The 18133-nt window shown below is 52.7% G+C and overlaps 2 protein-coding genes across 9 annotated transcripts; one reads left to right on the forward strand and one right to left on the reverse strand.

Moving 5' to 3' along the window:
* The first annotated feature begins 1003 nt into the window (after positions 1 to 1003).
* On the forward strand, positions 1004 to 8690 carry FBXL15 (F-box and leucine rich repeat protein 15). 5 transcript variants are annotated; one of them, XR_015707001.1, is made up of 6 exons: positions 1496 to 1568; positions 2377 to 2536; positions 3304 to 3806; positions 4175 to 4456; positions 7317 to 7503; positions 8567 to 8690. XR_015707001.1 is itself a non-coding variant. In XM_087767912.1 (4 exons), the coding sequence occupies exons 2-4, from the start codon at positions 2354 to 2356 to the stop codon at positions 4362 to 4364; spliced, it is 876 nt and encodes a 291-aa protein (XP_087624038.1). In that variant the 5' UTR covers positions 1004 to 1126; positions 2286 to 2353; the 3' UTR covers positions 4365 to 5311. The 5 variants fall into 5 exon arrangements, 3 of the variants coding, with proteins under 3 accessions (XP_087624038.1, XP_087624037.1, XP_087624035.1); XR_015707000.1 differs by lacking the exon at positions 7317 to 7503; XM_087767912.1 differs by lacking the exons at positions 1496 to 1568; positions 7317 to 7503; positions 8567 to 8690 and adding an exon at positions 1004 to 1126 and having other exon boundaries at positions 2286 to 2536; positions 4175 to 5311.
* Positions 5463 to 17831, reverse strand: CUEDC2 (CUE domain containing 2). 4 transcript variants are annotated; one of them, XM_087767917.1, is made up of 9 exons: positions 17698 to 17825; positions 12799 to 12892; positions 11790 to 11933; positions 11410 to 11471; positions 9794 to 9927; positions 8498 to 8668; positions 8090 to 8151; positions 6382 to 6442; positions 5463 to 5986 (listed from the first exon to the last, which is right to left on the reverse strand). In XM_087767917.1, exons 2-9 carry the CDS (start codon positions 12870 to 12872, stop codon positions 5840 to 5842), a joined length of 855 nt encoding a protein of 284 aa, XP_087624043.1. In that variant the 5' UTR covers positions 12873 to 12892; positions 17698 to 17825; the 3' UTR covers positions 5463 to 5839. The 4 variants fall into 4 exon arrangements, with proteins under 4 accessions (XP_087624043.1, XP_087624041.1, XP_087624042.1 ...); XM_087767915.1 differs by adding an exon at positions 15396 to 15481 and having other exon boundaries at positions 5844 to 6442; positions 17698 to 17831; XM_087767916.1 differs by adding an exon at positions 14875 to 15015 and having other exon boundaries at positions 5844 to 6442; positions 17698 to 17824.
* Between the last annotated feature and the right edge of the window lie 302 nt (positions 17832 to 18133).

Here is an 18133-nt window from a genome sequence, read left to right on the forward strand (position 1 = left end):
AGGGGCAGGTGCTACGTGTCCAGGGGCAGATGGGTAGCGTGGGCAGCTGCCCCCAGAGCACAAGCACTGGGGTAAGAAGACCTTTCCCCAAACCATCCACCACATTGGGAGGGAGTGAGCAGACCAGAGTGCATAGACAGGTCATTGCTTTCCAGGGAACCTGGGACTTGTTCCAGGGAATCTGGGACCAGGGATCTGGGACTCGTTTGCTGTATGTGGGCCCTGCTCCTTTGCCGAGTGGATCTTTTTATAGTGCCTGTTGCCAGCAGCGATCAGCAGCTCGATGCCGCGCAAGGCGGCGGCGCTCAGAGCCGAGCCAGGGATGGGGTCCCCCGTGCAGGGCCGGCTCTGAGGCGTGGTGTCTGGCGGCAGCAGCGCCGTACCCACGGTGCCCCCCCACCCCCAAACCGGCAGCGGGGGGGAGAGCAGCGGGGAAATGGCAGCCGCTGTTTCTGCGGGAGCCCTGCCTGGAGTCGTTATGGCAACTGCGCCGGCGGGAGCCCGGGCCGCCTCTCCGCGGGGGCCGCCGGCGAGGGGACGGACCCTGCTCGCTCCCCGGGGCTGCGGGGGCCGGCGGGGCACCGGCGAGGGAGCGAAGCGCGGGGAGCCGTTTGGCCGGGTGGGGGGGGCTGCGGGCGGCGGGCCGCGGGCGGGCAGTGCCGTCCCGTCCCACGCCCGGGGCGAGGGGGGGGGGCAGCCCGGTACCGGCGGAGGAGCGGGGCCCGGCGACTGCCGGTCGGGGGTGCAGTGAGAACTGTGAGCCTCGGGGACCGGCCCTTCCCGGGGGTCCCTTCGCCCCTGCGGGCGGGGAGGGGGCGGCAGAGCCCGCCGAAAGAGCGGCAGGGCCGGGCGGGGGCTTGGGGGTCCGGGGCGGGGCGGGGGGGCCCGGCGGGGCCGGGGGGCGGCGCCGTCGCTCACCGGCAGCGGCGGGTCCCGGCGGGTCCCGGCTCCGCGTGGTGCTGAACGGACAGCGCCGCCGCGCTGCGCATGCGCCAGGCCGCCCGCCGCGGGCAGGGGCTGCGCTGGGGACCGGGGAACGGGGGCGGCCGGTGCGCACCGGGGAGCCGGGGCAGCCGCGGGGCTGGAGCGCCCGATGTGCGCCGGGGAGCCGCCGCCGTGGGATCTGGTGTGCGCCGGGGAACTGGGATAACTGGGGAACTGGGACAGGCGGTGTGCACGGGGGAGCTGGGGTACCGGGGCCGGTGTGAGCGCCGCGCCGCTGGGAGCAGCCTGCGGGAGCCGCTGGGGCGCCGGCGGGACCTGTCACCGCCGGGCCCCGCTGGCCCGCCCGCAGCGCCGGAGCCGCTCTGCTCCGCCCGCTGCCCCGGCCTGGCAGGGCCGAGCGCCGCCGCTGCCCGCTTCTGCCCGCGGGCCCCGCTGCCCCGCGCGCTGCCGCCGGGGCGAGGTAAGGGGGCGGGGCAGGGGGCGGGGCGGCGGGGCAGGGGGCGGGGCGGCGGGGCGCGCGCACTTCCGCCCGCCGGCGTGACGTCGCTCCTGGACGCCGGCGTCGGGGGCGGGGTGAGGCGCAGCTGCATGGAGCGGCCGGGGCAGCCCCGGCGGGGCGGCAGGTACCGGGCCGGGGGGGCTGGGGCTGGGCTGCTGCCGCGCCGCCTGCGGGGGGCAGGGTGTGTGCGGGCAGGCGGCGGGCCGGGCCCGGGGACGGTTCTGGGGCCGAGCGGGGCCCCGTGGCGGGGGAGGGAACAACCGGCCGTGGGCCAACCCCCCCCCCCCCCCCCCCCAGCCGCCGGTTCTGCTGGGGCCGAGTCTAACGGCGGCCTCTAGCCGCAGCTCGGGGGGCTCCGGGCTGACGGCTCCCCTCTGCGCCGTCCTGGGCTCCTGCCCTCCCCCGCCGCGTCCGAGGCCTCCCCAGCGGCCCGATCTCCGCAGAGCTGCCGTGTCCCCGCTCCTCGGGGGAGCTCTCCGGGGCAGGCCGGGGCCCTGTGGCTCCCCACGGGAAGGAGCAGGTGCCAGGCCGGGTCCTGTTCAGGCGTGAAAGCCAGGCACAGCTACCGAGCGGGCGGTGCGGTAACGCTGCAGCAGGCGCTCGCTGCTTTGCCGAGGGACAGGGACTCCTTGGGCAGCTGGTGGAAAGCCCCGCCCGAGCTCTCCTGCAGGGCAGTGCAGGCAGGTGGGCTCGGATGCCTGAGCAGTGAACGTCCCAGGCTGGGGAGGAGGTGACGCAGGTGGCAGATGCGTGCCCCGCTGACGGCTAGCCACGGGGTTTTACCCTGAGGGCTGGCTGTGGGAGACGCCGCTGAGCCTTTCTTTCTGGCTGTTCCTCCTAGAGGCACCCGGCAGTAGGTGTGAGGTGATCTCGCCTGGCTCCCACCGTAGCCCGGCTCCCTGGTGTCTGATGATGAGTTTGACCCCCTCCAGGGGATGCCTCCTGGACCTGCCTTGGGAAGACATCTTGGTTCCACATATCCTCTGTCATCTGCCACTGCAGCAGCTCCTGAGCCTGCAGAGGGTCAGCAAGTCGTTCCAGTCCCTCATCCAGCTGTACCTGGCCAACATGCGCTGCTTTGACTCAAGCCAGGTATTGGATGGCTCTGAGGCTGGGGGAGACACAGATGTCCTACTGCTCTGGAGCTAGCAGGGGAGCACCTGACTATGTGGGGAGGAGAAACCCCTGGTTTCAGCTCAGGAGCTCGGGTTAATGGCTCGGGTGTCAGACTGGACAGATGGGCTCAGGGAGGAGAGGTGGTGATTCAGGGCCCAGCAATGCCAGTGTCTTTAGCAAGAAGCCTTGGGAGGAGTGAGCCTGGAAGCTCCACCCAGGCCATTATGGGGCACCGGCTGGCAAAAACACAAGCCAGCTCTGGAGTGGCACAGCCTGTTGGTCCTCACAGCCTGTCAGTGCTCACGGAGGTTGCGCAATAGGGTGGGTCTGACGGGAGATAACTCTGTGCCTGGTCTTCAGGGAAAGCTTGTGCTGGCCCTGGGAGACACTGCCTGGGACTTGGAAAGACAGGAGTAGCTGCTGTTCTGTGAGGACACGGAGTGGTCTAGCAAAGAGTTTTTGGAGAGCGGAGGTGTGGAGCTCATCACGAGTTTATAAATTCAGGGGTGATGATGGGGGATGGAGAAGCCAGAGCATCTTCTGGCTTGTGGCAGTAACCTTGGCATGAAGGGAAGAGAGCCTGATGGCAGGGTTTACCCTGGGATGAAGAGAGGGGGTGTCTTTGGTCGCCATTGTCAGAGTGGAAGAGAGGAGGGGAGTATTCGGTGAGGATCAGGCTGATCTCAAACCTTGGGGGATCAGGTTCTGAACCCAACCTCATTCTTCCTGGGTTCCCCATGCAGATCGGACCTGCCATCCCTCGAGCTGCTTTTGTTAACTTACTGAAGGACAACGAAGTACTGCAGCAGCTGGCTCTCCAGAACTGCTCCGACTGGCTGACAGACAGGGAACTGCTCCCAGTCATTGGGCAGAACCACCACCTGCACCAGATCCAGCTGAAGGGCTGTGCCCAGCTCAGCCGCCATGCGCTGGTGGCCATCTCGCTGAGCTGCCCCAACCTGCGCCGGCTCTCCCTGGCTCACTGCGAGTGGGTGGACAGCCTGTCCCTGCGCAGCCTGGCTGACCACTGCAAGGCGCTGGAGGCTGTGGACCTGACGGCCTGTCGCCAGCTGAAGGACGAGGCCATCTGCTACCTGGCGCAGAAGTGCAGCAGGCTCAAGTCTCTGTCGCTGGCTGTCAATGCCAATGTGGGAGACGTGGCAGTTGAGGAGATTGCCAAGTGCTGCCCCGAGCTGGAGCACCTGGACCTCACGGGGTGTCTGCGAGTCAAGAATGACTCCATTAGGTACTGAGCAATGTGGGGAGGCAGGGTGGGTATGGCAGGTGTCTGGGGTGGGGAGAGGGAGAGAACCAGAGAGAAAAGTCATATTTCATCATGCTGAAAGCAATGAGAGCTCAGTCTGGGGGAGAAGCCACTAGCAGGCCCTTCAGGAGAGGCACTGTGTTCTACTAACATCAAATTCCCCAGCATGTCATGGGGGGTAGGTCTGGGATCCAACCATGTCCCTTGAGTTTCTCTCCGATCACCAGGGTGCTGCTCCCAAAGGATGGTGTGTGTGTGGCACAGTCGTGAGCGCTGGGAGTAGAGAAGAGGGTGAGTGGTGCACTCAGGAGTCCTGGCTTGCAACCTGCACGTGCTTTCTCTCTTGGCAGGGTCCTGGCTGAGTACTGTCCCAAGCTGCGCTCGCTGAAGGTGAAGCATTGCCACAACGTGGCCGAGTCCAGCCTGAGCATCCTCCGAAGCCGTGGGGTGGAGCTGGATGTGGAGCCTCCGCTGCAGAGGGCTCTCGTTCTCCTGCAGGATGTGGTTGGCTTTGCCCCTTTCATTAACCTCCAGATCTAAAACTGCTGCTGCCGGGGAGGGAGGGACTGCACAACGCTGGGATCCCAGGAGGATGCCGGAACCGACTGCTGCGGAGACATGCAGAGGGAGAGGTCGGTCCCGTTGGTGAGGCTGGCCCGAGTGAGGCTCACTCTTTCCTCTGGGGCTGCTTAGCAGCCACTGGCTGTTTGTGAGTGGGCTTTGTTGGTGCCTCCGGGGAAAGTAACTCCCTCTGCAGTGGCATGGAGAGAGTGAGTGACTTGCAGGAATACCATGGTGCTGAACAGGCCTTGGCCAGGCCAGCTAATAGATAGGATTTATTATTTGTTGTCTTTTAAATCTCTAAGTGGCAGCTGTCCAGAGAGCAGGAGAGTGTTTGATGGGGACTGTCCCCTGGGGTAGGTGTGCAGGGCATGCCAGCAGAGCTGTTGGGAACAAACCAGGCCAGCTGGAGCAGAAAGCAGAAAAGCCACCAGTCCTCCTCTTGGGAGAGGGCAGGCCCCTCTGGCCTTTGGGAGGAGGGCAGTGAGTCCAGCTCCAGCCTGCAGCTACCAGCCAGCCTGGCACCAAAGGGCTGGCATGGCCCTCGTGCAGGCAGTGTGTCTGTCCAGGCCTAGGTGCTGGTTTAGGATGGTGCAAGGCGGGAGTTGTTTTCAGGGGGAACACGCTCCTAACTGCAGTTTCAGTGACAGAAAAGCACCAAACCTAGCTGTGCTGTCACTGAAAGCAATTGGTCATTGCTATTTGTTTCTTCCAGATTCTGACTTAACGTTTCAGTAGTGCCCAGGCCTGCTACTATATCCTGCTCCATGTCGTGTGGCTGGAGCTTTGGCACTCAACAGTGGTGAGAAATGGCAGGAGCCTTGGCTGTGCTGTCAGCTGGAGTTTATGGAGTGCTGCAGGTTGTGTTGGCAGGGAGAGCCTAGCTCTGGTCTGGAGTTCAGCCTCAGCCCTTGTATCCACACATTAACTGTTTGGTTAACCAAACAGCAGCCACATCTTGTGGTGACCATGATGAAGAGAGTAACTAGAGGAAGAGAGGATCACCCTGCTCCTATCTTTGGCCCGAAGAAGGACTGAAGGCGGTGTCCGTAAAGTATGTGCATGCTCCGGCTGAACTACACACCAACTCGCATCATCTTTATTACCACTGGCACTCAGTTTAAAGCAACAGTGCACACAGACTTGTAAAAAGCTTGCTGCAAAAGCACAAGCCACATCTTAGATCTAAAAATGTCCCATGCAAGGAATAGCAGAGAATGCCCAGGCCCCAGAGAGCCACTGCAGTGTGCCCCTGGGGGCAGAGGGACAGCTACACAAGGAGAGAAGGCTCCTCCTCGTCAGCCGGGTTAGTTGAGGAAGCTGAAAGCAGTGTCCTGGCTCCCAGGTTAGTTCCAGTTAGTGGCAGGTGGAGTCCCCTCATCCCTAGTGCCACGTGTCCATCCTGCCATGCCTGGCTGGGGAGGTGGAGGCTGAAGAGCGGGAGGACCTGGCTGTCAGTGGAACTTGTACTTCCTTGCTGGTTTGAGGCTGATGTAGGTTCTCTTCATCTCCTCGCTCTCAGGCTTCTTGATGTCTTTGTACCTCTCTCCCTTTGTGCTCACCACCTGGTTATCGATATAGCGGATCAACTTCTTGGGAGCCTGGAGAGGAAAGACATTAACACCAAGTGGATGGACAGCCACACTGCTAGGGAAAGGGAGGGGACAAGCAGAAGCAGAGCTGTGCTCTCAGGGGTGGGCGCAGGAAGACTGCGGTGGGCTGCTTTACCCATCCTTAGTGTAAAGAATCTTGGACAAAACTGGGAAGGAAGCTGTCCGATGGGGGGAGCAGGAGCCATGCTAGTCAGGAATGGTAGGAACTGACAGACCCTGCAGCGCTGTAGCTAAGCTAATTTTCCCTTTTTGCTGACTAGCGGGCTGTGTGAACAATCCTGCCTTTGGCCTGCCCCTTTGCTTTTTGGATTTGCAGCCTGATTTTTAAACCTTGTAGCCAAAGGACATTCAGACTGCTGGTGAGCTGGGACTGCTCTTCTTACCTCTTTGGGTGGAGCTGGCCGATGTGTTTTCTGATCGTCTGCGCTATCCACCATCATGTATCTGAAACACAAGAAGCATTTAGTGAACGCTGTAACATGCATTGCCTGGGGCTATTCACAGCCCATGTCCTTTCTCCCCTGGCTGGTTTGTGGCTGTGCAATGTGTCCTACTTGCCTAGATTGCAGCTAGGAGCACTTAACATTCCCCTCTGGATGAAATGGGCAAGAAGTGTGTCATCCTTCTGGTGAGAACCCAGCAGGATTCTCCTGGAGTAGCATCCTTGGCTGTATGTGAAGGGTATTGAAAACTCAGGCTGTTGAGAATGCTGATAGCCCCTGCAGAACTGAGAGAGCTGCGGAGGTCTGCTGTGCTCTGCCATTGGGGCCGCTTTGCTCCTTCTCAGCCGGAGTGACGGCACCCAAAGGAGACAGAGGTGAGATTACAGGACCAATCTGGTTGCTTCTGCCCTGAAGCGATGGTGTTCCTTTCACACTCCACCTACTACTTGACTACGAAACAGGTCTGTGCTAGAAGCAACTTCATAAAAGCATCACCTCATTCTTTGTGTGACTGAAACATCAGGGCCCAAGCATTTGCTTTCTGTACTGTTGAGTTACTACTCTTGAGACTTCGGTGCTGGTTTAGCAGGTGGACAGCACAGCTGACCATGATATCTCCCTCCGTAGTTAGTACAGTTCCTCCTGTGTATCTTCAGCTATGGTGATCTGCTCTCTGTACCTGTGCTTGAGTGATGTTTAAAGTACAGGATGTTGCCAAAATGTCATTAAAGTGAAGTTCCCAGAAACACAACTAGCAGCTGGTGCTTTTTTGTTCCCTTGCATGTTACTCTGAAACAAGCCCACACAGGAGACAGGCAAGGACAGGGACTGCTAATTCTGCCTGGATGCCATTCTTCCTTGCTTTACTTCCCTAGCCCATCGGCTCTGTATTCTGTCACTGGGGAGGATGTAAAGTGGTGGAAAAGATGTGGCTGGATAGACACATGGAATCTGCACGCCCGCAGGAGGCTACTCATGAAAGCTGAGATCTTAAAGCAGATCGATGAAACCACAGTGTGGGTTCTCCTATTGAGAATTAAATGCTTTTGGAAATGAATAAAGGTAAACCAATCTAAAGCCACTTTCGTTCCCAGAAAGCCCAGAGGGGGACTTCAGAGAGGTTTCTTTAAATGCATTGAATTCACACCTTCAGCAACTGAGATTAAATCTTCCCAGTATTGCTGTACAGGCAGTCTCTTAAAGGTATCTTTAGCCTTGTTTGGACTGTCTCCAAGGATGGAGGTATGAATGAGTTGCTGTAGTTCTACAAGTCACCATGTGTTACCTGAACTGCAGTACAATGTTTGTGCCTTGAACCTTTAACCGGGACCTCAGCTGACAGTAATGTGATTTACATTATACCTGTAGGAGGCTGAAATCTCACACAGCCAGTGCTGTGACCCAGCTGGTGCAGGTAACCTGTTTCTGTGCCAGAGCTCTAAAAGAAACGCAAAGCTGTTGTTTTTTTCCCACCTGATGATATTTGTGCTTAGATGTGTTCAGCTATACCCAAATCGGCTTCACAGCATCCTTTCTGAGCATCGTACACCCCAAGTTCTTTACACGTTGTCATTCTGACCTTCCCCAAACTGCCACCACCTCCTTTACTGGGAGCAGAGTAAGGGGTTCTTTGGTGCTAGGTACTTACTTCTGTAGGATAACCTGTTTTAGTTCCTCGTGGTTGGGCGCTCTGCGGGGCCGTGCCAGTTCCTGGGAGGAGACAAGGCAGGCACGTGAGTAGCACAACACATGGGGTGTACAGCTACCGCCCTGCTAGCTCAGTGAGCCCAGCCGCTGGTGCAGCTCTCCAGCGCCTGTGGGAAGGGGGGTGCCAGCCTCAGCTCTGCTGGGGTGCTGGCTCAGCTGTGGGCACAGCCTGTACTCAGAGAGCCAAGGGAGGGAGAGGGGGTGTTGCTCTAGGCGATCCTCCTGGCTCATCGCGCAGAAAGTTCCTGCGGTCAAAGCTTCCGCTTGCAGCAGACAGCTGGGACACCTGTTTGTCCCTGAGCTCTGCCCTGCTCCTTGGCCCGCTGCCACCCAGCTCAGAGTACAGTACCTTCACACTCGCACCTGCTGGGCCAATTTCCACCTTCTCCTCCACAATTAACTGCACTGCCTCCTCCAGGTTCCCCAAGGCCATGGCGAGTGCCTTCTCTGCCTGGCTCACGGTACAGGCTGGGAACATCTCCAGTAGCAGCTCCACCCCATCCTTCAAGTCATCGCCTTCCTAGGTGGAGCAAGAGACAGAGGTAAGTTGGGGATACAGTGAGGAGAGGGCTATTGTAAAGGGCCTCTCTGGTTTTGCATTGTCAGGAAATTCAGCTTGCCCTTAGCTGAAGGCTCTCCTTACAAGCGTGACTAAATCACATTCCTGAAGCTAACAGGGGATTGTATCTTTGCAAGGACAAAGCATCACTCTTCCTTAATCTCCTCCCCCTGTATTTCAACTTTCTTTAAAGTAGGGCTGCTGTGAACTGGCTCATCTGTGTGGCCATGCTATGTGTCTCCTTAGGAGTGAGCTTTCTGGACACTGTGGTGCGAATGCTTGAACTCCTGCTTTGATATGTTATGTGTGCTTTGATCAGAAAGGGAAGGGACTGTTAAACACAGTGACCTGTGGCTACATCATAAGGAAGCGCAGCAGTAGCATTTGCTAAAAGGCTGTGGACAGAGTCGCTACAGAGCAGGAAGAGATCAGGACTGGAGAAACAGCAAGCAGAGCATGGGGGAAGGAGGTGGGGGGACCTGCCAGGTGCTGCAACGCCTGTAGCATGGATCATGCTGAATGGTGCTGCAGGACCAGGACCACTGGGCCAATGACTCAGTGCTGTACAGCTCAGTAAGTGCACAGCACAGGCGGCCATTGAAGGTGGGACCGGCATCTTCAGGACTGACACCCAGATGGGACTGCTGCCTGTGCAGATACTGCGCAATAGCTGGGGAGAGAAATGATCCAGCTCAAACTGTGGAGTGAGGCTAGAGGAACAGGGTGAAGTGGGGTGGAGCCTGACTAGTGCTGCAGAGGTGTCCCCACACTGCTGCTGTGAGGTCTCCGGGGGCACTGGGACAGGTTCTCTCAACCATCGCTCTGGCTCATTCTTTCCAGTGGCTGGAAAGGATGAGCCAGAGCGATGGCTCATACTCTTCTGTCAGCACATAACTTTCTTTTTCCACTTACTGACAGAGTCTTGCTCAGGCCATACAATGGAGGGGATCAGAGACACCAGTGATGCTGTGTCACAGCCTATGCTGTGGTTCCTTCCAGAGCCAGAAAATGCCCTCAGGCGGTGCTGGTAGCCTAGTGCTGGGTGACTGTCCCCAGTGCTCCTGTTCCTCTGTGGGGTGCTCATACCTGGGCCTCGGCTCCGTCTGTTGGAGTGCACAGCCTTTCCCCGTTGCAGGCTCCAGCTCCAGGCTCCTGGCCCTTGGTCAGGTCTTCAGAGGGTGCTTCACTCCCGCTTTCCACAGCCTTTTGGCCAGCTTTTTCTTAAAGACACAGTGATATCTCCTGAGGAACCGTCCCCTTAAGGCTAGAGCTCTGTGCTTTCTGTTGGTATTAGACTGCCAGTGCGTTGTATGTCAAAGTGACAAGTGGGAAGCACTTCTTAAGTGCTTCTAAGTGACAAGACTGGGAAGCACTACTGTTCCTCTTGCCCTCAGCGGGGACGGCTGCAGCTCTGCTCTCACTGACCTGCAGGAAGGCAGTGCTAGCACACACTGGAGTGCCCGAGCGCTGAATTCCCAGGCCTTACTGGGCATGGGCTGCTTGTGAATTCAATTCTACCTGTCAATTCTCAGCCCTCTAGCACTTTGGCTGTGGATACTTACGGTATTTTTGTGACATTTCTAAGAATTCCCTGGTGTTTGCTCTAACTTTGAACTAAGGTGTGGTTTTGATTTTAAATTTGGGAATACACACTGGTAGTCCCCAGGCTGTATGTGAGCCAGCACATCCTGTGATCAGATTACTCTTATGCATCTCTCTTTACAGGCTCTTTCTGTGTCACTCTAAGAAGCATCATTTCACCTCTGTTCTGTCCTCTCTAAAACTGGGATGGTGCTGTCCTTCCACACTCTGGCTACATCAGGATCCTCAAGGGGTAGGATGCAGGGGACCAGAGCAGAGCAGTAGGTTTTGTCAAGTTCAAGAAAGCGGCAAGTAAGATAAGACAGGACTGTCTGTTCTATGCCGTGTAGCCTTCTGGCTCCTGTTAAGACAGCAGTGTTGTTGCTAGATAAGCAAACTCCAGACTGGTGTGTCCTGAAAGGTTTAATATCCAGGCACTTTACCCATCTGTTCTTTAGTGGGAAGTACCTTTGGGGCTGATTAATATAGCAATCCATCTGATCTGGGAATGCTGAGGTTAGAAAGGGCCATTGGGATAGTGTAGCCTTCTGCAGTCCTGCATAGTGCAGGCTAGAGCACATCACTGCTGATTTTGCATCTGTGCCAGGGTTCACGGGTGAATGGGAAGTGAGCTTTGAGGATGCTCAAAGTCTAGAAGTGATACACACAATCAGCTGGATTCTCTATTTGATGATGCATCTGACATGGGCTGCGCGGGGATAGTGTCGCTTAGGCAGATGGCTATCAGAGGCAGGCAGAAATCCTCACTTTCAGAATTATCCTACAGTAGAATTTCAACAAGCAGCCCTGTATCTGCAATTTTTTCCTTATTACTCTGGATTTGATCTCAACAGAGGTATCTGGAGATCCAGGCCAGTGTTTTTCATCCCAGTATGTCCTGGACAGTATTCCATATGACTCAAACCTCCCATGTATTAATATCAAAAACTCGACTGAACATTACAAAAAAAATTGTCAACCAATTCAGGCTACCCTATGAGATCCTAAATGTAGCAAACAAGAATGTATTTTATCCAGTGACATTGCTCAACTCCAAACACTAATACAGAAAACATGTGCAGAATATACTTTCTTGTGCTGAAATTGTCTGTGTAACTCACCTTTGTTGCGAGCTTCACCAAGCCTTTCTGACAGAGAGAACATCATTTCACAGACATCACCACTGCAAGAGACAGAAGCTGTGTAATTAGTGTGAGGAATAAAAACAGTAGCCTATCCTACTTGGCTACCACTTTATAGAAAGACAAAGCTTGATGGGAAGCCTAATAAAATAAACCAGTATTTCAGATGGCCAAGGACCTACTTGCAAACTATACTGGGATTAGCATTTGTGGATTCAGGCAAAGCCTGACTTAATCATAATGGTTTGGTACTAATACCTCTTCAAGTAGGTATAACAAAAGAATTTATGGTCCTTAGGGGCTTGGGTCCAGGCCCCCAGTGCATGGCATGCACATACAAATCAGTAACATTCACATACCTGTGGATTTCTGCAAAACCAGGAATATATGCCTCCATCATTTCCACAAAGGTGTCCATGTCAAAGGTCTCCTCAGAGGACTCTGGTGAGCCCAACTCTTCCAGGACACCCGTGATGTAAGAGAAGAAAACATCATCCATCCCACTGGAGACAGAGAGAACACAGGACACGGCAGCAGGGTCAACAGGCCCATTTTTTCTCTCTCTTTCTCTCATCCCCATTCCCCCTGACCTTGCGTCTTTCTAATAGAGCAGCAGAAGGACCTATGTGGACTGCATCTTATGGGCAGATCCCACTAGTAAAGCCAGGTAGCAGGTGGTCAGTGGTTGAGTGGGAAGCATTTACAGATAAAATACTGCATGCTGTCCTCCTTCCTGGGCAGCACTGAATGAAAGCCCCAGCATGTGCCCAGAGGCTGTGCTCCTGTAGGTGCTTCATCTGAGCTAACCAGAATATTCCAAGTGCTCAAACCCTGACTTTTCTATGTTGACTGGTATTTCAGGTGAGATCGGCATATTCTGTCAAGTTGCAATTTTTATGGGATGCAGTGTTCTCTGCTTGCTGCTCTCCACACTTGTGTCACTGCTGCCACCAGCTGCAAAACCAGCTGCTGTGTTGCAGCCTCAAGGTGGCTGTATCTCTGCATGCAGGCAGAGTTCAAAAGAGGGAGAGCCCTGATATAGCGTTATGCTGCTCAGAAAGCCCTTTGGGAGCACCATGGAATGAAGGGAATCCCATATTCTAATGTGTATTACTGGACAGGAAATTAATCATCTTGGTTGTCAAAGAAATGACATTGCTAGATTGCAATGCTAAACGATAGCTGTTCAAGCATTCACATCAGAGCCTGGGCAAATGACCTGCATCCTGGATCTGACTTAAGGAAAAGCAACACAAAGCACAGGAAAGCTACAAAGCTCCACTTGGAGTTCAGTATAATGTGCAGAGGGACAATTTGCACAGAGCTCAAGCTAAACCAATTATATTGGATCTCCCTATCTCAACATACCTGAGGTCTGCAGCAGGGATGTGGGACTGGATGAAGCATGTCAGTGTGTCTCGAATGATTCTTTCAAGCTCCATGTCTCTCTAAACCTTCTTCTCTAAAAAAGAGGAGGAAAAGGAAAACTCCACATAATTTCAAAGGCAAGAAGTAGATCAAAATATCAACACGATCAAAAGGTAAGCATGGTATAGGCAAGTGTGCTCTTCCCATCAGAACAATTCACAAACTCCTCCAATGTGTCCTGTCATCCCTGGGTAAGCGCAGGCAAAGATATCCACAAAAAGCAGCAGTATGAGGATCCACTGGAAATACCAGCCCAAAGCAGCCCAATCTCTTGGGCCTCTCCTGCTCGTGTTGATGCTGGCAGTATGCAGCTGTACTGTACATTTAAAATGTCCCCTCCAGGAAGCAAAGCTGGAAATGCAGATATGTCCAGCTGTAAGACCTCAGAGACACCTCCTGAGCTGGAACACTGTGCTGTCCAGCGAGGAAGCAGCGGGTAGTGGGTTTGCATGCTCAGTGCAGAAAGGGGTGGACCTTCCAGCTAAGAGCATTCGCAGTGATGCTTGAACTCAAAAATGAGTGGGAGGAAGGATAATGTCTCCTAAAGAAAGGACAACCTAGAGAGTATTTCACAGGGAAATACCAAGCAGGGCACAGACAACTGGTCTGCCAGCCAAAATATCAAAGGTCTCCAGGTCAGGCACGGACTGCCAGTGGAATCCTGCCCAAACAGGAGCCCGTTGTTGTGCTTGGTAAATGAGCCATTCTGCAGTTGATGCAGCTGCAACAAGGGGTGCTTGATAACCCAAAACTCAGGGGAGTTCTAAGAATCACAGAGCTCCTACAGAAGCAATTGCAGAGGGGGGCTGCCCACAGCCCTCCTTCAGCTATCAGTACTGGGCCTGGACTGAATCGGGTGCAGAAAAGCCATTTCTTAACCATTCCTTTCCCCTTGGGTCTACAAAGCTGCTGGGTGGACAAACTCCTGGTGTAAGCACCGAGTTCTTCCCAAGGAAGGAAACTAGCCCTGCGTATAAAGAAACTGATGTGGTCATCAGCCAGCGAGCTTCCAAAGGTCGTCATGCTCCCACCAGCGCAGCTCCCTCATTCCAACCACACCAGGACCTGACCAGGCCTGTTTGACACAGACCTCGCAGACCAGGTGTGTGGGTTGCTGAGAGACGATTCCCACAGGAGTCAAAAAGGTTTGGCGTTTCCAGAGATGAGAATTCCAGAGCTAAGAGGATATAAAGAAAAACCACCCCATGGTGCTCAGCACTGCTCCCGTGGGACCTAGAGAGAACCAAAGCCCAGCAGCCTGTTGGCAGGTCCACGTGCAGTCTCGGGGCCCGTTCAGGCTCTGCACTGCACTTGGCCACCACTGCAAGGTGCCAAGAGCACACATACACTCCTCTGTTTGTGGCTGGCCCAGGGAGCACACCCGGGCCAGCCAGACCTGCCTCTGGCTATGGGCACATTGAGGCTCTAGTGACTTGACTCTCGAGATTGAGGGAGAAAGCTGTGACACAGGCTTATGCAAAAGTGCTCTGCTGGGTATATAGCATGCCACACTGCATCTCCTTGCAGCGATTCCTCATCAAATATTCCCAGTCTTTGCTCTTCTACTCTTTAGGGCTTTGAACAGATGCAGGTTTTGCTACCTGAGGGGCCACTTCTTGCTGAATCCCTGTGTCAGTGCCATTCCCTTGGGACAGTAGGAAGACAAATATGGGAAGAACATCACAGCAGTAGGACATGAACAGTGAGACATACTCATATAGAAGAACTGCCCTAATTTTCACTGTTCAAAGCTAAACACAAAAGCCATCTAATCACCCAAACTCTCCTGCAGCTACTGTTAGTATCAACCCTCCCATTGATCTAGATCCAGTAACTAAAAAAGAAACCAAACCCTTCTTTATATGTCTCTCACTTGGGGCAATGAATGACGAGTTAAAAATACCGTACCACTATATGACCAATATACATATATTCAAACACAGCACATGCAGAAACAGCCAGGGGAAGGCATAATACTGTATAGTAACCAATAACATTTCCTGACAACCCAATTACCTGAACAACAGAGCACAATTCACCATGTCAAAGGCACTTTTGTGAGGTCCATAAATTAGCTGCTGGTAATTTATTCTGATCAATAGAACAGGCAAAGTCACTCATCTCCTTAATCAAAGGCACTTGCAGGCAAGTGTCAGACTGGGACAAGAGAAATACAGAAAAAAATAATTCAGCAACAGGAGTATCGTAGCTATGGCCAGTCACTAACTGGTCTTGAATCCATTCCCCAACCTCTGATAACCACAAGAAATGCTGGTGTGAAGTGTTTGAAAATATTCAGATATTTTCCTGTGGAGCTACCGTGCTGTATCTGAACAAAAGCTATTTCCTTGTGTCTTTGTGAGTGGAAAGAAGGCAGCAGGTTATAACCATTGGGTATAAATTCTCTCTGGCATCTCAGACAAATCCATCCACCAGCAGACTCGGATTTAAGGTTTACATCCAGAGAAGGCAAGCTGCCACCCTTAGCCTGCCTTTGCGGAAAGGAGACCCTTTAAATGCCAAAAGCACCGTCTTACACTGAAGGACAGAAAGCAGGTAGGTGATCGAGTATTTCTTCAAAGGTCAGCCATCGCCCTTTCACCTGAAGAACCCATCTCTGCTCCTATAAAACCAGAGGCACCAAGACAGAAAAACACACTTGCATTTGATCATTTTTTGCCACAGGGGAAATATTTTATTCCCCAGTAAAGAGACTGTCCTTACAAAACTGAACATCTGGGGGATCTGTAATGCACAATGGTCTTGGCCGAATGAGGCTTGTGGAAGACAAGTCCTGAAGGTCCTCTAGCCTTCCAGATTAGGTGGGTATTTTCTTGAAACAGAGGGAGCTGATTAAAAACCTTTGTACAAACATTTTAAAATAGATTCTTCAAGGAACAAACTGATGTTCCTGCATAGCCAAGTTTAGAATTAAGTAACTCAGGACACCAAACTACCCTATGCATTATACCTTCAAATGCAACATTTTTTCCAGTGGTGACCTGTAATAGTTAAGGGGGAGATTTACTAGAAGGGCTTATCCTATGTGCAGAGTTTTGTGGAGGAATGATTTATAATGCACTGAATGATCTAAAACCCAAAGCAGGAGAAATCACTCTCTCGAGAGCTCAATTTTACTGAAAAGGTGGCATCATCACTTTAAACTTCCAGCCTAACTGCAATGTGGATTTTAAGATCACTTCAGTAGTTGTCAGCTGATTCAATTATGTTTATGGAAGTCCTTCTGCATTTCTTGTCATTATAACGTGGAGTCTGCTTAACATGTTGCACAGAATCTATTTTCTAAAACATATGGTCAAGAAATGGTATTCCTATTGCTCTGCCCTCAGCTACAGCCTCACAGTTTTTCACTGTCAGAACAAGAGACTTTCAGCCCTCGGAAATTCTTGTCACTTTTCAGTCTTCAAACACAGGGGTTTATTATTAAAGAGTGAGCAGTGGAGCACTGTATGTCATCTCATTAAGACAGGCTTGGCTTGAAATATCAGGAGTGCTTACTTGATCCACACAATATCATGTGATATACTTATTTCCTCACCTCGGACAGAGAAAAGTGGTAACAGTTCTTAAAATGTAAATGTGAAAATTATTTGTTTTCTGTGCTAGGTGCTTTGGCCAGCAGCTCAACAGAGTTTGACACCCTACTGTCTGTCTTGAGAACTCCATCACCCTTGCATTTTCATTCCTAATACATTAATGTCAAATTTGGGGTTTTTTTTCTAGAACAGCTGCAGAAATAACACCCCTCTAAAAGTACCATCATCCTTGTGGTGCCTGAAATATCTACTTATGCTATGCAAGAAAAGTTGGCTGCTTTTTGTACAATTCATATGCATCCGCCTTCCTTAAAAAGGGTGAAAATCTGAATTGTTTGCATACAGCTAGATCATTTCCAAAGGCTCTTTCAACTCAAATTTCAGTAATCATTCTCAAATGGTCAATGTGATGGGATGGGAATGATTGATCGTGCCTTGGACTTTATATTAACATGACAGATTTGAGGAGAGCAATTTAGGAAAATGTTTCTGAGCTAAGAGGAACTGATATTCGGATGTATATCAACTTTTACAAGATCATAAATTTGCCTACCAATGAGTTGACGTTTCTGCAAGCAGAAGGAGATGGTTGTAGTATGCTTTGGGTGTTTCTCAGAACAGGGCAGAGAAAGTTTAGGTAAAACTGATTCAGCTGAGGGATTGACTAAAACACCTTGAGACAGTTCCCTTACCTCAAGTTTCAGTAATTATTTAAGTAAGTTTAAGTAAGTAATGGGACAGGGATGGTTCACTGTGCTCTCTCTGAAAACTTGTTATGAGAAAGCAAGTGTGTGTGCGTGCCTGTGCTTGGGGAAGTGCAGATCCCTGGGATATAAGGAGCTCTCAGTGTAGCCTGTGCTATACAACCTCAGGAGAAATCTCTCAAAAGCCAGACCTGCAGGACAGAGAGTGAGCTGTGGCTATATGCCACTGAACTACTTTACCTCCTGAAACTTTGCTGGCTTAAAAGAAAACTTTCCAGGCTGAGTAACACCTTACAGATGTAATTTCAGTGCTTCCATTTTCTGTTTTCCTTGCTAAAGAAGTCCCTGAATGGACTTTCACGGTGTGGTTGCTATGGGAAAGCAGGCTGAGATCATTCTGCACGTTAACACAATTACCTGCGTAATGCTCTAACATTAAAATAAGGCTTTTGTTAATAACTTAGTCCCACTAAATTACAGTAATAGAAGATAGTAATGCCAGTGGCCAGACTTCCCCCCCCCAAGAGCTATGCCGGAGACTGCACTTGGATGGTGCTCTGCTGACACAGGGCCCTTACCTGAGCAGGAGTATCGCCCGTGCAAGGACGTCAGCTCACAGCTGGTGTTCAGGAGTCACTTCAGTGCCTGCAGAAGAGTCGACAGTCCATCCTATGACTGCTTGGCCCAAGCCAAGAATGAGGGAGCCCTTTATGGGAAAGGAAAGCTGAATTAGCTGGACAGGGAGCACAACAGGATTGTTCTCTGTATGTTGATGTCTTTATGCTTTACGTTACTTGTGACTGTTTCCCCTAATGCGAAGGGTACAGCTTTATCCTTTGGAATAAAATGTACTATGTGAAAGGCTAACTTGGATGGGAGAACAGCGCCAGCCTTCAAATTCACTGCCACGCTGGGATGTTTTTCAACATTTACAACTTCTGTACCAAGGCCTGCAGCGGTCTGTGAACGTGACGGAGGTACTCCACGAGCACCGGCGGCCCCATCGCCACTGCG

The sequence above is a fragment of the Nipponia nippon genome, unplaced genomic scaffold, assembly GCF_047370975.1.
Source record: "Nipponia nippon isolate SJK-2023a ecotype South Korea unplaced genomic scaffold, ASM4737097v1 scaffold_3, whole genome shotgun sequence".
In the NCBI taxonomy this organism is placed as follows: Eukaryota; Metazoa; Chordata; class Aves; order Pelecaniformes; family Threskiornithidae; genus Nipponia; species Nipponia nippon.